The 18698-nt window shown below is 40.1% G+C and overlaps 1 protein-coding gene across 1 annotated transcript; it reads left to right on the top strand.

The window, feature by feature from the left end:
* Window positions 1-7406: 7406 nt before the first annotated feature.
* On the top strand, window positions 7407-16896 carry slc22a6l (solute carrier family 22 member 6, like). Its single transcript, XM_049592965.1, has 11 exons — window positions 7407-7837; window positions 7940-8456; window positions 8539-8642; window positions 8857-9011; window positions 9122-9290; window positions 9426-9549; window positions 9645-9760; window positions 9857-10071; window positions 12379-12487; window positions 15206-15409; window positions 16395-16896. Exons 2-11 carry the CDS (start codon window positions 8052-8054, stop codon window positions 16480-16482), a joined length of 1689 nt encoding a protein of 562 aa, XP_049448922.1. The 5' UTR covers window positions 7407-7837; window positions 7940-8051; the 3' UTR covers window positions 16483-16896.
* The last annotated feature ends 1802 nt before the right edge of the window (window positions 16897-18698 follow it).

Genomic DNA, 18698 nt, shown 5'->3' with positions numbered 1-18698 from the left:
GGTGTCAGACAACGACAAAAAAAGCTGTCCTTTCACACTGTTACTGTGTAACGGCACCTGGCGGCATCAGGGGGAAATGCAGCGGGCCACAATGTAAGTTACGGGGTAAAAGTCTGAGTAGGGCGAGTGGGAGAGGCGGTGGATGGATCCAACAACCACCGGCTTTCACCCAAGAAGCCGGTGGTAGCTTCCTGTATGATTGTAAAGCCAAACTCTGTTTTATTTCTCTTCTTTTTAAGATTTTTTTTTGGCTTTATTAGATAACACAGTCTAAGCTTTAAAGGGGGAGAGAGCTGATGACATGTAGCAAGGGCCGTAGGCTGGATTTAAACCCGCAGCTGCTGTGGTAAGGACATGCTCATTTTTTCAACCACGTGTGTGTGTTGATGAAATGTAACCATGTGCGTTTGTTGTTAAGGGAAAAGCACGCCAATTCACGGTGTTGGACTGATGTAGTGTGTTTATTTTGAAAGAGACTGCATGCAAACTGTACATTTCCTGTGAAAACGGAAGTGTTCTTTGAAAACAGACAACGCTTATAACAGGCTGAAGTTGACACTGCGTCCCAGAACATCAACAACCAGCACACCCAGGGTACCTTGCACATCACATGTCAGCGTGGAAAGTGACCAAATGTTGATATGTGACAAGGTCAGAGTGAGAATATGTTAATTGGCGCATTAACATTCACCAGAATGCAGGAAAATAATCCTCAAAATGTTTAGCTGTTTTGCAGAGAACCCCCAAACTTTCTGTTTCATATGTGCCCCTGCCATGTTGAAACAAAATCTCTGCCCTTGGCATGTACTTTTGTTATAACACCAAATACAGAACTACTGTATTCTTTGTGTTCGCCAAGAAGTGGAGCTCTTATGACTAAGCTCTTATAAAACTCCCAATGACATCAATCCTAATAGACTTAATAAAGTCAACAACACAATGCGTTGGCATGAGATAATGAGCAGAGTAATGGAGATGAAGTGTGATGTGTCAGGTTAGAATGGCTAGCCACACAGCTGAGAACCAGCCAGTGATTGTAAAGCATGTATGACTGAACAGCCAATATGAGTGCGACCTCGGTGCTCTGCCTGAACTAACCCTGCATTCCTGTGGTGTCGGAATAATGGGAAAAATTAGTTCACATAAATGCCCCCTCAAGTTGAAACAAAGACTCTGGGAGTCAGCGAAAAGTCAGCGAGTTGACGTCATATATGCAGAAACATGGCGGATGAAAATGTTTCATTATTCATATATTGCATGTCAAAATTCTGCTCACATATAATTTGTAACATGGTATTAGGTTGTAATTATTAGTTGCTGTTCACGTAGAGTGACCAAGATTAGTTAGAAAAGTCACATATCAGCATTGGTCAGGTAACTCCATATTTTATTAGTTATAGAGATGTAGTGCAAGAACAAATCTGGGGCAAAGTCACTGTATAATCTACAGCTTTAAACTGCTCTCAACTTGTTATGAGCAATAAAATACAACACATCCTCTTTGTAGCTTCCATGTTGTCTCCACTTGATGACTTAAAGCTCATGAACACACGAAAGTCGGAAGATCAACTTCCCTACTCAGGAGATGGGACCACCTGAGGAGCACGTGAATGCAGCACGACACAAAGCTTCGTCAAAGAAAACTCGAACTAAAGTAAATGATTGCAAATACTGAGAAATAAATGACGGACTCTTAAAGCAGACTGTCTTTCAGTAGCAAATTATGAAGCATCACATATCTAGCTTGTGGATAAACATCAAAACAGTTCTTGGTATTTAACAGAGACTTTTGAACCTGCACTGCCAACTCAACATTTATAGTATTCCTCTGCTTTGAGATAAAAGGTCAAAGTGTTATGTGTTCACTTGTGTTTGTTTGTAACTATTAACAGAGCAAGAGGGTTGAAGCAAGAGGATGTTTGTAATGTTTCACTATTTTCAACGTGATTGCAGTGTTTAACCGAGGGTTTACTGGTGTAATAAACTGTAAGATAACTCCTCAGGGCCTGTTTGACAGTTTAGCGAGTTTAAAGTCCAAACTCGCATCAAACATCTGACATCTTTAGATAACTGCAGAGGTAAAAGAAGCCATAGCCTTCAATTGTTTAAATAGCACATCACTGCACTGTAGAGTCTTTGTGAGTCTGTAAATGGATCCCTAAAGGAATCTCTTTTTAGTATTCAGTCTCTAGAGAGCTGAAATTTAGTAACGGAGGCACACCAAACAAATTTTTTCACTTCACGGCTGTCTGTTGATAAAAGAGGTACTGACGTCCATTATCATAAGAATGTGTCCGATGTTATGAGTTGAGGGTGTTGGTAAGCTGAGCCCACGTATGCCAGGAAAATGCAGTTCACCTCTAAAATATTCGCAGTACCCGACAGCTACTTAACGCAGAGGCGTCTGGGGGCTCAGGTTCTGGAGAAATGGAGGTGACAGGGCCCTTCCTTGCAAATTTAAAATACTGTAGCTGCATGGGTTTGTCTGCAGCTCAGTAGGCACCAGCAGAAGGGAAATGTTGGTGCTGATGTGGGTGGTGTGGGAAAAAAATTAACAAAAAATTGACTTTTCTTTCCGCCAGTTTTGTGTTTATCTAGATTATAGGTAAAAATTGGTGATCCCTTAACTTCTTGTCTAGCAGCTGCATCATCAGGTCAATATGTTACAGGACTGCATCTAACGATTAATTTTTTATTGATTAATCATAGAACTATTTTTTTCAACAAGTCGACTATTCAAAATAAATGACTTAAATAATAATGAAACCGACTAATAAACACTTCATTTATTGTTTATTCTAAAGATTTTTTTTTAACAACTCGATTAATATAACACTTAAAATAAATAGCAAAAAACTTGTCTCATGCATATTTGAATACTTTGTTCAATCATCTTCTCTTTAAAACAATTACCATAGTAGCATATTGTTTTCCTCATCACTATTGTGCTGTGATAACATAAACAATAATCAATAATGATTTTATGTGTTAATTTTAAACTTTAAATGCTTATGACATGGATTCCTTTGATCACTACTGTATTATGCAGTTGAGATAATAGCTGGCAGATGTATATTTGCATCAGCGTGGGGCAAGGAAAGTCACTGAAACAATTCACAGTCTGTAACAGTATGGCTGTTGAAGTAAACAGAAAATACACAAATCCAAATGTCAGATGATGCCTGGTGTAAGGTTAGCAGCGGTGCAGAAAGTTTAAGTGAGCGATACAAACAGAAACACATTCAGCATATTGATAATTCTAATATATCATGCCTGGATGGAAACAAAATGTAAACAGGACAGGGCTGTTAGCTGCCATCTTAGCAAAGCGCTCTGAGATGCTTTCTCTTCAAGTGTCTGTGCGCTACACTTACACTCCCATGAGAAGAAATTTTCACTTTGTAGGCGTGATTTTTAGCTGCAGCTTGTTCCCCGGAGGAATCCATGCTTTTATCGGCCCCAGCTTACTTTACTGCTGCGCGCCGACATGGGTTTTGCAAATCGACGTATTTCCGTAATCGGTGACATTGATGAATCGTCCCACCTCTAATATATTCACATTTTGAAACTATGTTTTAGGACCAAATATCTGCAAAACTAATGATATTCACATCACCTTTAGTTGTACTGGGTTTTGTGCTGAATAACAAATATTAGCATGCTAACCCCGAGATACTTGAGCTCCCTCACTTGAGATGGAGCAAGAGATGGATCGGCGGTTTGGTGCGGCTTCTGCAGTGATGCGGGCACTGCACCGGAGCGTCATGGTGGAGAGGGAGCTGAGCTGGTAGGCAAAGCTTTTGATTTACTGGTCCATCAACTGGAGTGTTCGTTTTGTACTCAGAGGTCGGAAGTGGGAATGACGTCACCTCTGAGTTGACAACAGTTTTTGCATTCTAGTTGACAATGGTGGACAAGTCGGAAAAAAAACACGGACGCCCGCAAGAAAGCCTTTGTTGCCCTTGAACTTTCGGAGTAGAGATGGCTTCACAACCATCATGCACTCCAACTGAATGCGAATGAGAGAATGAAAAGAATGAGACTGCGGATACAAGAGGCCGAAATGAGTTTCCTCCGTGGGGTGGCTGGGCTCAGCCTTAGAGATAGGGTGAGGAGCTCGGACATCCAGAGGGAGCTCAGAGTAGAGCTGCTGCTCCTTTGCATCCAAAGGGGTCAGTTGAGATGGTTCGGACATCTGATCAGGATGCCTCCTGTTAGAGGTGTTCTGGGCATGTCCCATTCGTAGGAGGCCCTGGGTAAGGATACACTTGAGGGACTACATATCTCATCCGGCCTGGGAACGCCTTGGGGTCGCCCAGGAGGAGCTGGAATTCATTCTACTTAACTTAGACCTGTTGTCCTTGTTCGTGGGCACTTTTTTGTGCCACCTAGTGGTAGTAGGAGCACAATATAGTAATTCATGTATAAACAGGATGGCAGCCATCTTTGCCAAGTCAGTCTGCAGCCAATCCTGACACAAAGTGGGCAAAGTAAAAACTCTTATCAGATTTTATCATTGATACCAGTTTCTTGATTAACAATGTTTGTAGTTTAATATGGCAGTAACAAGATAAGACGCTGTTTTTAGGATGTACACGTTTGAGGATATTGGGACAATGTTTTTATACATATACATATATATATATATATATATATACATATACACTTATCGAGTCCTTCTAATTCCAAACAGCTAGGAGAAATTAAAAATGCATACCAAACAAAAGTTCAGGTCTCAGGAGGACATAGCAGCTGTTTGGTTTCAGGTGCTTTTGACAGCACTTCAGCTGTGTTCTTGCGTTTTCATTTGGATGGAGATTTTTTTTTAAAGCAATGCTTTTTTTAACAAAGGAGGAAAAAATGTTTTGAAAAACACCCGTGTACGTCAGGGCTAAGCCGAAATGGGGCTAAAAGCTCCGAACTAAGAGTTTTCTCTTAAGATCAGTTCACAAAGCTCCTGAAAGCAACATTTAGGAAAGAGCTGAGATTAATTAAAGTGACAGCCATCCGTTCAGCCTGGTGTTAAATTACTCTTTTGCAGTATAACTCTATTTAACAGGAGTTCCTCCTGTAATGATGTGATAACATGAGTTATGCACATGTCTCTGTACCCAAACCAGTTCAACTACAGGTAATTAATGAGTGAAGCAATGCCATTCCAGTGGTGTCAATTTGACCATTTAAAAACTACTCTGATTTCTGGCCACGGCTACTCTTACATGATTTTTTCACAGCTAAACAAAGCACTACATGAGAGAACACCTGATCTCAGTACTAGATGTACTATCTTGTTTGCTCTCCTGTTTTTGGTTACTCATTCAAATCCAGAATGGACAAATATCAGCTGGTTTCAGAGCATTGTCATGGTCTTGACCTTCTCTGTAAAACATTGAACTCACCCTCAACTTTACTGTTTCTCTGTTGAACAAATCTCACCAAAAAAAAACAAACAAAAAAACAGAGCCCTTTGAAGGTCTGTATGTGATTCTGTGTCTTTACTTCAGTCTTTCATATATTTTGTCAAATACCCGTACTTTTAGGGCTCAAACTACAAAACATCCTAAAGACGGACGACTTTAAAAAGATAAAGCTTTCCTCGATCAGAGTCTCGCAGCTGAAAAAACTGAAAGTTTATTGTTGTGCTTTGGTGCAGCTGCAGCTTCATTCAGCCTGACATCTCATGCTGATCATTACACAAGCGCACATTCCTCAAAGCTAATCATCAGGACACAAAACCAGGCAGAATGGTCTCTGATTTTAGCTACATGTGCTCACATTATAAACGTGAAATAAAAATAATTGGAGTGCTCTGCTGTACTTCTTTTACCATTTATTCTTGGCTCTGTTTCATAAGGCTCAGGCAATGAAAACGTGACTGAGCCAGAGCTCCTACAGCTATTGATGACTGAGCTGTCGTCACATAGTCACTTATTTACTGCAAAATCTTCACAAAGGTGACCAAGGAGCCGTGGAGGTCATGGAGTTATTTCATGGTGAATTTTTATCAGCATCTTTTGCAATTTATGTGTTAAACACTTACTTTGTTTTTTGTTTTTTGTTTTTAATTGGCTGAATGTCTCGTTTACCTTTAATCCAGTGATCTTAAGCTATAAGAAGCTTCTGGAAAAAATCTATTAGAAATATTTTTGGCATTTCTCTAATTAAATCCCCCCTCGTCTGACTGCAGTACGAGTAAGAGATCATGAGGAAAGGTTCTCACTTGCTCCAAGTAATAAGGGAAGCATCAATTAAACAAAAAAACAAGGAACTGATTGAAGATAACAAGAAAACTCCAAACTGCCTATCAACAAAAATGAGGACCACTATGAGTTAAATGCGATAAGACGAAAGGACTGGACGGAGGTGATCATCGAAAATGCTCGCATGTGCAGTGCACACTTCATATCAGGTTACGGAAAAAGTATTTACTATTGTACAAAAACGCTATGTGTTTTAAAGGTTATCATGTCCACCTAATCAGAAATTGGGAAGGTATTGAGGGAAATATTGGATTTCTCCGAAATGCTAACTTTCTAATCTTCTTCCATTGTCTAAAACAAGCCAACAGAACTTGCTAGCTAGTGCTAACTGATGTCTGTGGAAAACAGTTTTGCTTCTAGCTAAGCCCCGCCCACCAAAAAACACCATATTGTTTACTAACAGTAAAAGGGTATATACAAGATACAATATTTCCACTGACCTTTCTGTTGTGGTGTGCTCAAATTGGATGCAAAGGAATTTTTTGTTGCATTACTTGCGTCTCAACAGTGCTAGCTAACTATCTGGGGGAGCCAGCTAACGGCCAACTTGGTTTGCAGTAAAGTACAACTGATGGCTGGATGTGAACACGGTAAACACAGAGGCTACCTTGACATTTGAAAGTGCCCTCATGATTTCAAGTGTTAATTGTAAAGAGAAATGTGTGTGTGTGTGTATGTGTGTGTTGTTACCTATGTTAGTATGATGTATCCTCTGACTTGAACTTATCAGTTATTAGTTGTATCCTATGAACTATTATTTATGCGATTAGTTATTTGAATTTTTTTCTCTTTTTATGTTTCTTTTAATTTTGTTTTTAAATTTTTATTTACGTCTCTATCTCTCTCTTGTTATGATCCATAACTCCAGTATTACAATCTTATTTGTTAAAATGCAAATTAATAAAATAATCCAATAAACCTATCTGTACTCATTTGTGGACAAATAAAACATTCAAAAACTGACAAAGAAAACTAATGAAACCAACTTAGTTTGGCTGACTTCAAATGTGTATGCAAAAGTGTGCATGCAAATACATACACACTCACTCACACACACACTCACACACAGACCCTATATCACCCTGTCCTTCATATTAAGTAACCAATAAAGGGCAGGGAGTGCATCTCAGTGCTAAGAGGGAAAGAGCTCAGCATAGTTATGTGCCCACTCTTGATGCTGGAGCTCACTTGCACTGAAACCCTTCAACCAGACATTGTTCCTGCACAGTAAGGACTCAGCATTCTACCTCAGTGTTCAGTGAACGAGCTGCTAATACCTCAAGAGGTTACATTGCACTTCTAATAATCCAAAGTTCTGAAAAGCCGTTGGAATTTTGAGAGCCGATTACTCACTTTAACACACTGCAGCAACGAGATGACTTTCACTTCTTGATTTTTTTTTTTTTTGTTGTTGTGCTTTTTTGAAAAGGACCACTTTTGGGAACACTTTGCCAGGATTTTATTTGAATTGAAGGTATCATCTTAATTGCTTTAATGAAGGTGCTACACTTTGCAAGCCAGCATTCTTACTGTATTTTGTAGATATTTTATGAAATAAGAGAAGATTAATTCAGCAGGTAAGTCTTTCAAATTGTGTATTATTATCACCTTTAAATTCTAACTACAAAAATACTGTTTAGTTTTTTTTGCAACTGATGTTTTCTTCAACATTTTAACAGGGGCTAGAACATCTCTTTTTGTTTTTGCACATCCAAGAATCAAGGAACCAAACAACAGGATCTAGTGCCATAAACATCAAGTCACCTTGTGGAGTTCTGGTTGTGCAAAACTATGGCATTTGGTGACCTCCTAGAGCAGGTGGGGGGCACAGGACGCTTCCAGATCCTGCATGTGTTCCTTCTCTGCGTGCCTGTCCTGATGATGGCCAGTCACAACCTGCTGCAGAACTTTGTAGCCTCGGTGCCTCCTCACTTCTGCAGCGCGCACACAAACCTCTCCCAGACCCAGCTGAGCCCAGAGGAAATGCTGCTGGTCACAGTGCCGCTGGACCAGAATGGGAAGCCCCACAGGTGCCAGCGTTACGTTGCTCCACAGTGGCACCTTCTGGCTAAGAACGGGACCTCTGGTTCAGGGGCCGGTGGAGACACTCAGGATGGTTTGGATGCTCACCTGCAGGGATGCACAGATGGATGGTCCTATAATATGACTGCGATGAGTTCCACGATCATATCTGATGTAGGACTTCATATCTTTTTTCTTCTCACATGTGTATATTTTTCCCTGTCATGTGTGTTAAATTCTATTACATTTTTATCAGTGGCACTTGGTGTGTGATCTGCGGCCTTTGAAACAAATGGGACAAACGGTCTACATGGGAGGTGTGCTTGTGGGAGCCCTTGTCTTTGGAGGTCTTGCAGACCGGTAACGTTCATCTTACCCTAACTAATTTTACAGTTATAGTAGAATTTTTTCACTAATAAGGCAATTAGCTGGTGCAGTCAGTAATCTATGTAACTTTTAAACATGACAGAATATCTCATAAGACAACTTGCCTCTTCTTAATACAGTATTGTTCAAAAATATTAACTTATTCAATAGTCTGACGTCACTCTTTGCAAATCCACCTGGCTCCTAGATATGGTCGACGCATGCTCCTGATCATTTCTAACCTGCTGATGGCAGTGTCAGGAACATGTGCTGCTTTCTCGACCTCCTTCACCTTCTTCTGCCTGTCCCGCTTTGGTTGTGGCATGGCTCTGTCTGGCCTGGGCCTCAACACCTTCTCGCTCAGTAAGATATTTAGTTGGATAGCGTAAAATCAGTGTGAAACAACGCAGTCTGCATGCATGCTGATGAAATTCTATAAAATATCTCTTGTTCTGTGATCCTTTCATTTCAAGTTGTGGAGTGGATTCCGACTCGTGTGCGAACTGTGGTGGGAACAATAACGGGTTACTGTTACACAGTGGGACAGTTGCTCCTGGCAGTCATTGCCTACTATATCCGGGACTGGAGGTGGTTAACCCTGGCTGTGTCTTTGCCCTTCTATGTCTTCTTCCTCATTGCATGGTGAGATGCCAAGTACTCACAAGCATATACAAGTTAAGGTTGCAACCAGAACTGAATAATGCTTAAAGTTTTAGTAGATACAGCAGTAGTAGATATAGTTATTGCACTTATAAACTAAACAAACATCTCACACAGGTGGTTTCACGAGTCTTCAAGATGGTTGGCTCTGAGTAATAAGCCTGAACAAGCCATCAAGAACCTTAAAAGTGTGGCCAAATTTAACGGACGGAGCGATGAGGGAGATAAAATCGACATTAAAGTAAGGGAACACGGCAGGTTTGTATCATTGCACAATCTCGGTTTATAACTGTAGAAAATAAATCTGAATTGAGAGAACTCTCTCTTTTTACACAGATGCTACATGAGTCCATGAAGAAAGAGATGTCCTGTACACAAGGGTCCTACTCTGTCCTGGATCTGTTTCGCACACCCGTAATGAGAACTATGACAGTCTGCCTCAGTGCTGTCTGGTACATGTCCCACTCTTGAAAAACCAAATGACAGTTTTAAGTGCCTTCTATAAAACTGCAGTGACACCACGTATATTTTTTTTTAACATACCTTAGGCTATCGACGAGCTTTGCCTACTATGGTCTTGCTATGGATCTGCAAAAGTTTGGGGTGGACATCTACTTAATCCAAGTGATCTTCGGAGCTGTTGACATTCCTGCTAAAGTCGTTATAACTGTGTCTATGAGTTTTATTGGCCGGCGTCCATCACAATGTGGTGCTCTAATCATCGCTGGAATCACTATTTTGATCAACCTGCTGGTACCTAATGGTATGTTAAAACTAACAAATTCTCCAACCCATACAACTGCATAGGTCATTTGTCCCTACCCTCTTAGGGTTCATTTATGCTCAGCATTAGATATGTATACGGACACAGACGGAGCCTTCTGTCTGTACTCTGCGTTCATTCATCCATATTTGTGCACATTTTCTAAAAGCTTACAGATACGGACAAAACAAAGTAGAACCACCGAAAATGGTGGGGGCAGCATAGTGTAGTTCAAGTGAGATATGACAATAGGACACGACAATGGGCCGAATGTTTAATATAGTGAAAAGAACTGTCTGTCCATAGCTGTGTCTCAATTCAGTGGCTGCAGCCTTCAAAGCCTGCATCTGAAGACTGACTGCGTCACATTGGCACAACCAAGGCTGTCCCATTTCAAAGGCCGAGAAATTCTTTCCCGGACTTTGGAGGATGCAACGAATTAATCCTTCGTGGCCAAGTCTGTCCCAAGATGCATTATACACTATTTAAGTTAAGTTAACTAACAGCTGTTAAGTAGCTAGCTAACGGTTAACTGTTGGTAACATTGCTATTAGCTAAAAGCAGACAGCCTAAACAATCTTAATTTAATAAGTTTACCTGAAAACAGTCCTCCGTCAGCCTGAACTATTTCGGCGGTGTCTCCAGGGGTGAATCATCTCCTCAAGTATCAAATAAAACAATATATATGTAATACCAATCTCTGGGACCATGATTTGGGGCTAACTAACCTACTAGCTTACTCTCTAAGAGCAAACAACGACAAATTACCGAGTGCTCACAGGTGAGAGGTAGTGGACTCCAGATGAGTGCCAGGTGCTCTTGAAGTTGAAAATAGTCAATTATAGAAAAACAAAAAAGCACAAAGCTTGCTTCAGGCACACTGACAGAGCCAAGGATATTATAAAATGCCTTTATTAATTAGGGCATGTCAATATAAAATAACTACGAAACGCCGACCGGTTTCGACCACACAGGGTCTTCGTCAGGGCGTGAAAGAGACAAAAAAAAGCTTACTCTCTAATTGGTGATTCAACCAGGAAATCCTCCGCAGACCTGACCATCCCATTTCAGAGAATGATCGGTTTGGCTGATGCGGGCTTCAAAGCACGTGGCGAGAATTTATGCTATAAAAGTTGAGTAAATTACGTCTTTTCAAGTCAATTTTGCATGCCACGGCTTCAGGGCACTTGGATTATGACGGACGAGCCGTTATGAGGTTTTTGAAATGCATTAGCAGAGTTTTATTTACATTTTCAAAGTGTGGGTTCCGTGCACTTCAAGTGTAGCTGTTATTCCAGCTAGCTGTTACCCCCTGATACCCCAAACGAGTTTTGTGGATTAAAAAACTACACTGGACTTCTTGTCGGCATGAGGGTCAGTAAGGACTGTCTCTATTTTCATTCTAAAGTGGCCATTTTCTTTAACCGCAAAGGTGGTGTCCTTCAAAGGCTGCAGCTCCTGAATTGAGACACAGCTCATATGTCGCGATGTATTTTGGCCTCACGGTTCACCGCTGCCTGAGTTAAAAGGTACATTATTACAACTTCCTGCAATGCCGCCTTGTTTGTGGTGTCAAAAATGTTTGATTCTGCCCCCTTGTGCCATCTAATCGATGCATATATGCCAACATAAAGTACGCATGGAAGAGGCAGTGACATTTACAACATTTAAAATTAACATATACGTAAAGGGCATATAAATGAGTCTTCATACGACCCACAGTTGCATTTTCTAAAGTAGTGCCCCTATCTGTTGCTGTTTTAAATACATGGTTGAGGTTGTGTCACAGTTTGATTAGGTTTAGGCACCAAAATTAGGTTCAGGAAAAGATCATGCTTTGGGTTAAAATAGGTATATCTTTTAACTTAAGTTATGTACGTAAGTTAACTTGCATTACATATGAGACTTAAGTAGGTTACGTAAATAAACGTATGTAAACAAGTTAAAATCACTGAATGTTGACTTTGGCTTTCTTTGGCACACAAACAGCAGTCTTCCTGAGTCAAAGTCCTGCGTTTGTTTGACCAATCCATCCACCCTGACCTCCTCCACAACCAGACTTTGTCACTCTTTACACTATATACACATCACCTGACTTGCTTTTTTGCCCCCATCATAATTATTTCACCCACTAAAGGTCGCTGCCTAACAATATACGTAAATATGGGTTGTAATCAGCTGCTTGTAAAAACCTCCTGTGGGGTCAGTTTTTTGGGGGGACAGTCTTGCCAGAACACATGCATACAAATTAAATAATATACTGCTGAAACAACACAGTGATCTGATGCATGTTCCACTCCTGTGCAGATAAACAGACTGTGCGCACCTGTATGGCTGTAATGGGTAAAGGTTGCCTCGCTGCCTCCTTCAACTGCTGCTACCTTTACTCTGGAGAGCTGTACCCAACCATCATTCGGTAAGTCTTACTTGGCAAAAAATGAGTGCCCGTGAGTTTGTTTTGAGTTTGTGTTTGAGGAAATCAGATGTCAATGTCCAAATGACAACAAATAGCCCACATACATGGGGCATAGTTGAGTTTACTTTGTGTTGAGACAGAAATAGGTTGGCTGTGTGATGTGTGTTTTGTTAGTCTGTAGTTCATTGTCAGAGGTCAGATGGGTAGATAAAGATTAATGGTGTCAAACAGTGACCTTCTACCCAAATTTGGTCATGGCTAAACATTGATACCATTAGAAACTCGCTGACCACTTTCTAATGATTGTTTTGTAACACGTAAATGCTTTTTTGCCTTCAAATGTTCTTTAAACGACTAATATATCAAGGTCTTCGAAAAATCTGAGGTCTTTCAGTTCGTGTTTGTGGAATTTATTAGGACTTTACTACCAGCAGCAGCTCATCGTGTTCTGCTCATTATCTGATCAATATCACTTTGGCCCTTAGCTGTTATTTACACATTGTCTGGCTAGGGCTGGGCGGTATGACAAAATTTTCATATCACGGTTTTAAGAAAAAATCATATCGGTTTCACGGTATTTTGCTCAGGTTCGGCCAACTTGGCATGCTGCTGTGTTGTGCTATGGCCTATTCAAGTGCCGGAATTTGTTATTTACCTGACAACGCCTGAACACAATACACGCTCCGCTCCATTGACTCATGACTGCATAGGGAAGTGACACGTAGAGAAGCCAGCGGGGTTGTTTACGGTTTCCCGAGCCAAGAGGCTGCATGTAGGCTGCATGAAATGTTAAAGCATTTCCCACCCAAGTTATTACATATGTTTGAGTTATCTACAAGTTTACTGTATTGTTTGTCATCTACTCGCTTTCAAATGTCCGCCACGGACATTTACACAATGTCACGGATAAACATGGGTAAATGCGTGAAAAAAATTCATCACATATCACCTCTGATAATGGTTTATTCATTTAAAAACACATTGTGCTCATTTAGCACACTATTTCACGTAGTTTTTATCTGCTCACGTAGGGGAGCGTAGCGCGACAAAAACAGAACAGCCGCGTAAAATAGAGAGTTGTCGTGCGACAGACGGGGGTTGTCGCGCCGCTCCTGTTGTCGGTGGAGCCGCTGATTAACAGGGGGGCGAGCTGTTATGGGACTCGTGCTGCAGACGTGTCGCACCGCTTACGTGCCCAGTGGAGCCCGGCTGTAACTGTCTCGGACTCGGGACTGGTCGTCTTCGGTCAGGAAAATACGGCCCAAGCCGTGCTCTAGTGTGCTCACCTGTGTGTGCGCTTTGTCTGTGTGTGTGTGTGTGTGTGTGTGTGTGTGCGTGCGCGCGCGTGCATCGGGGCGAAACTCTGCCATGCGCGATACAGAGGACAGAGGAGAATTGTAAACGGCGGTGCGCCGCTGCTAGTTGCATATAGGGGAAACACTGCTCTTTTTGGTATGAGTTCTTCTGGGTCATCGTGTACAGTTGCTTTACTTTCAGGACTCTCTCTGGCAGCCATTCTCGCCTCTAAACTTTTCTATGCTCTCACTCTCACCCGCTCAAGCATGCCTGTGGTGTGCAGCGGTGAAATGGGTCCCCGCTGAAACACTTTCCCGCCGCACATGTTCCGGACGTTGTTTGGGCTATTCACCGGTATTGCGGTATATGAAAAATTCATATTATAACGAAAATAAATACCTCTTTTTGGTACAAACCGGTATACCGCCCAGCCCTATGTCTGGCGATTATTTGCTGTCCTCTCCCGTTGACAGAATGTGTTGCAGCAGAAACGCTGCTGACTGCATGTCTTTGCTTGCTATACCATTTTAGCTTTTTCTGTGAAACGTCTACTTGAGTTTTTCAATTTAATGTTTAAAAAAAGTTTCAGTTTGACTGAATGTCCAATTTTGAACATTCTGATGTGGTATCTACTGTTCATCTTCAGCAATGGTTTTAGTAAATCAAAGAGGGGCCTCTAAACTAGGGGTGGGGAAAAAAATCGATACAGCATAGTATCGCGATATTTTTTGTCTGGCAATATCGCATTGTAACACATTATATAGATTATTAATATTAGCAATACAAATTAAACTTCAGGTAGCCCAATAATATAATATAATTGATTGCTTTTTCAGTCCACTAGGTACATTTTGTTGCAAAAAAAGGTCTAACGTCTCCTTTGGAGACATTATTTACATATGAAAAATACGGGTGTACATCAATCCACATCGATTCATTGATTAATGATCCAATTACATCGATGCAAAATGAAAACATCGATCCATATTGTCATCTTAAAGATACACCTTTATTTTGAAATTCACATAGCACATCTGTGTCACCATTTCAGTGAACAGGTCTATTTTTTATTATTTTTTGTTCCAGAATAATACTGTTTTTCATTTAAATGCCTGATATCTGGAAGAGCTCAGAAATAAAATGGTCAAATCATATTCTAGTTGTTTTTGTGAGTTGATGTAAATGATTGTGTTTGATGGGCATATGATACGTTTTAGCACATTTTTAAAATTGTGATAATATTGTATCGTGAATTAAGTAAGGTGATGATATCGTATCGTATCTTCTGCTGATTCCCAACCCTTCTCTAAACCTGTACCAGTTTACCTATGTATTCACACTACACTACAATCACCACCAATCACTGTTTTTAAGGATGAGTGTACTTATGGCTGTTTTTTTTTTTTTTGTCATGTCTTTCAGTCAGAATGGCATGGGCTGGGTATCCATGATGGCTCGTGTAGGAGCCATGGTGGCCCCTATGGTGCTTCTCATGGGTGACTACCAACCCTGGATACCAGGTTTAATCTACGGAGGAGCTCCCATTCTCAGCGGAGTGGCTGGAATGTTTCTTCCTGAAACACTTGGCTCACCCCTCCCTGACACAATACAAGACGTGGAGGAGAGGTAAGATTGACGTGCCTCTTCATATATTCTCTGCTTGTCCCCAAATCAAAACATAAATAATACGCAGCCCATCAGGAACTAGAGCTAATGGTAGATTAAAAGAATACTTAACCCATAAAAACGACCACTTACTCACCATGTTTTATAATGAATTTGTGAAGAAAACTTTGTTTTTCTTGCACGTCTCCACTCTGAAAGGAGAATCCAAAAAAGGTGAACATCCTTCAGGAATTGATGTAAAGGGGGATTGCGTCTGACAACAGTAAAACTAAATTAAAGCATTTGTGTGCAAACACTGACACAACTCATGCAGTATAATCCAGGTCTCATTTAACCAGTCGTACGGGCAGTCCTTCCCAAACACATGCATTTTTGTTGCGATATAAAACACTTTCGCCTGAGAGTGGCAGACCTGAGTGTGATGGCTCTGAATTAAGTTTGTACAGACATATTTTTAATGTTAATGCTAATGTTATGGCAAAAATGCATGTGTTTGAGAAGTACTGAGTGTACAACTGGATAAATGAAACTTGGATTTTACTGCACAAGTTGCGTGACAGTTTGTAAATGGATGTTTTGATATAGTTTTGCTGATATTAAACATGGACCCAGTTTACTTTCATTAATGAAGAATGTTTGCCTTTTTTGGATTCTCCAATCACCTTGGAGGCATGCGAGAAAAACAAATTTGTAAATTCAAGATAAAATGCGGTAAGTAACTGATATAGCTATAACAATTTTGCAGGTCAAGTATTCCTTTAAATTAAGGGAATCATAGCCTGAAACCTGCACCCTAAGCATTCCTTTTGTAGCCGACAATACATTTTAGAAACAGTACACAGGTGGGTTCTAGGTCAGGCATTTACACTAAGTCCATCATCATGGTTCACTCAGGAAAAAAGGCAGACACTTGAGGAAGACAGGCAGAGAGAAAGAGAAAACAGATTTATCCATAGCCTATTTGCATTTTCTATTTTAACCACAGGGGAACTGGGAGAAACTCCAAAAAGCCACCAAAGGAAGCGATAATCCTGCAAGACACTGAGGCGAACCTCCTGAAGCAGGCTGCCTGAGGGCATCTGAATTGATGTTTTTGCTGACATGTTAATGAAAGTAGAGTGGATACTGCTTTTTCTCCAGCCTGTTTAGGTCTTTGATTTCCACATAAGAGTTTATTGTGTTGTATGACTGCTGGACAAATGGAGTTGCAATGTTATTCTTGAATAGGTCAATACAGTGAAATGAATAGCTGCAAACAAACAAACAGAAATCAGACCTATGTTTGTTATACAGTCGCTTTAATCTGAATTTGGGCCAATTATGTTTTATATGTTTCATGTCTGTGTTTTTAAAAAAGAACATCTATGTATAAGCCTTCTACAGGTTAAACTCTATGCTTTCCTTTCACTGGTATTTTTATAACTTCTTATTATACAATCCTTTATTTGTGAAGAAAAAATATTTTCATTAAAATCAACGTCTATGCATTCAAGTCTTGTGTGTCTTTTCTTTTCTCACGGCCTGTTGAACCCAAATACTGAGCCACTGTCAGCTAAAGTTACTGAAACAAGTCAGGTGAGGAAGCTGCTTGACCTGGACAAGAAATCAAGGATTTAAATTTGAATACACAGGAAACAGTGCCACCCAATGGGAGGCAGAAATACAACAGCAACAGCTGGAAAAAAAAAGGGTCATTGATCTGTGTCTGCTGCCTGGGCCTGTTACTGAGAAATCAATCAATGAGTAGTCAGGGTGCCTACAGGTATCAGACAGTTGAATTTAATGCTTTTAAAGACCCATTAAAGACACATTTGAACCAAATTTAGGACAGATTTTTTTTTAAACAAAATCATGTTTTACTTATTCAAGCATCACAGGTAAGCATTGCAGGCAAGTCATATATGTGGTCTTGTGCAGAAGTAGGTGTAATTTAGGAATATGGATATTAGAGTGAGTTAAGTCAATCTACATTTTGCCAACAGGAAGTGCAAGTATTAAGTAAAATGGCAGCAATATAGATTTTTAACATTAGAGATGTGAACTTTTACATTGAAAGGCTTTACTCATTTTCACAAAAACAAAAAACAAAAAACAAAGTTGATAAATGCAATTAGATAAAATGTTTGTAGTAGTAAAGACCTCACACATTTAAATTTAAGACTATTAAATGACTTTTTGGGGACCCGTAGACACCCTGGAAACCTACCTGGTGTTGCGTGCTTTTCCCCAAAGAAAGCATGCAAAGTAGGATTCAGCTATCACACAGTCACCCTTAGAACTACTCCAGTTAGTCCCTCTTTAAATATTAAACTTTCCAGTCTGACAGACAGTCTACATAATGTCTGCAAGCCTTTTAATGGACAAACTGAGTGGGTATCTCTGGTCAATGAATACATGTGGGCAAAATTTAATATTTCAATTTTTAATCTAATTTTTTTCTACTTCTGACAACACTGCAGTGTCATGGCAGAAAAGTTTCTGAACGTCATTCCTCTGTTCCTGCAGTCATCCTCAGGTGTTACAGTAGATACCTGTTGTTAACCTAGCGTGCTAGCAATGTTAAATTAGAACAAAACTAAACTAAACTAAAAACAAACAAATAAGAAAACTTACATTTTTGGTGATTATCCAGCAGCACTGACAGACGTCATTAACTCCATAAGCCACAAACATAAACAAAGGCCGGTGCGTCACCTTTGATCGTCCCCCGGAAACAGCTTCTTTGGTAAGATTTTGGCAGCTTTTTCTAAATGCTGCGTCAAATATGTCGTCAAATTGATGTTTGTAGGCCCAATGCTTCACGTGTTGTCGCATTTATGTTTCTTCATTTGCTTACATTGTGTCTATTTGCACGTGTTTCCCTAATTGACAGTGTGTTGAGCTCTCAGGGCCACCTACAAAACATTCTGTGTGTTCCAATACCCATTCTACCTTACTATTAACATTTAGTATGTCCCAATACATAGTGTGTCAAATGCAGTATGCCAAAAAATATCAGGATGTTCTCCTTCTTCTGGTCTGATTTTGCAGTGTGCAAGCCAGCATGCTTCCTCACATTGACTGTCAGAAGTCTCATTGATGGATGGATAATAGTACTATTAATTGTTTACTTGAATAGAATAATTATAAAGGTCATAAGTATTGAATAACAATGGTAGAGAAATATATTGCCTATGTTATTTTAGTATTTAATACTATCTATCTACTACTACTAATCTACAGTGTATGCAGTTATAACTCACCGGAAAAGTGAACGCATTTTGTTTTATCTCTATAGATATATGGGTAA

This window comes from Epinephelus fuscoguttatus, linkage group LG12 (assembly GCF_011397635.1).
Source record: "Epinephelus fuscoguttatus linkage group LG12, E.fuscoguttatus.final_Chr_v1".
NCBI classification, from domain to species: Eukaryota; Metazoa; Chordata; class Actinopteri; order Perciformes; family Serranidae; genus Epinephelus; species Epinephelus fuscoguttatus.
Note: the sequence above shows the minus strand (reverse complement) of the source record. Positions and strands in the feature narration are given on the sequence as shown.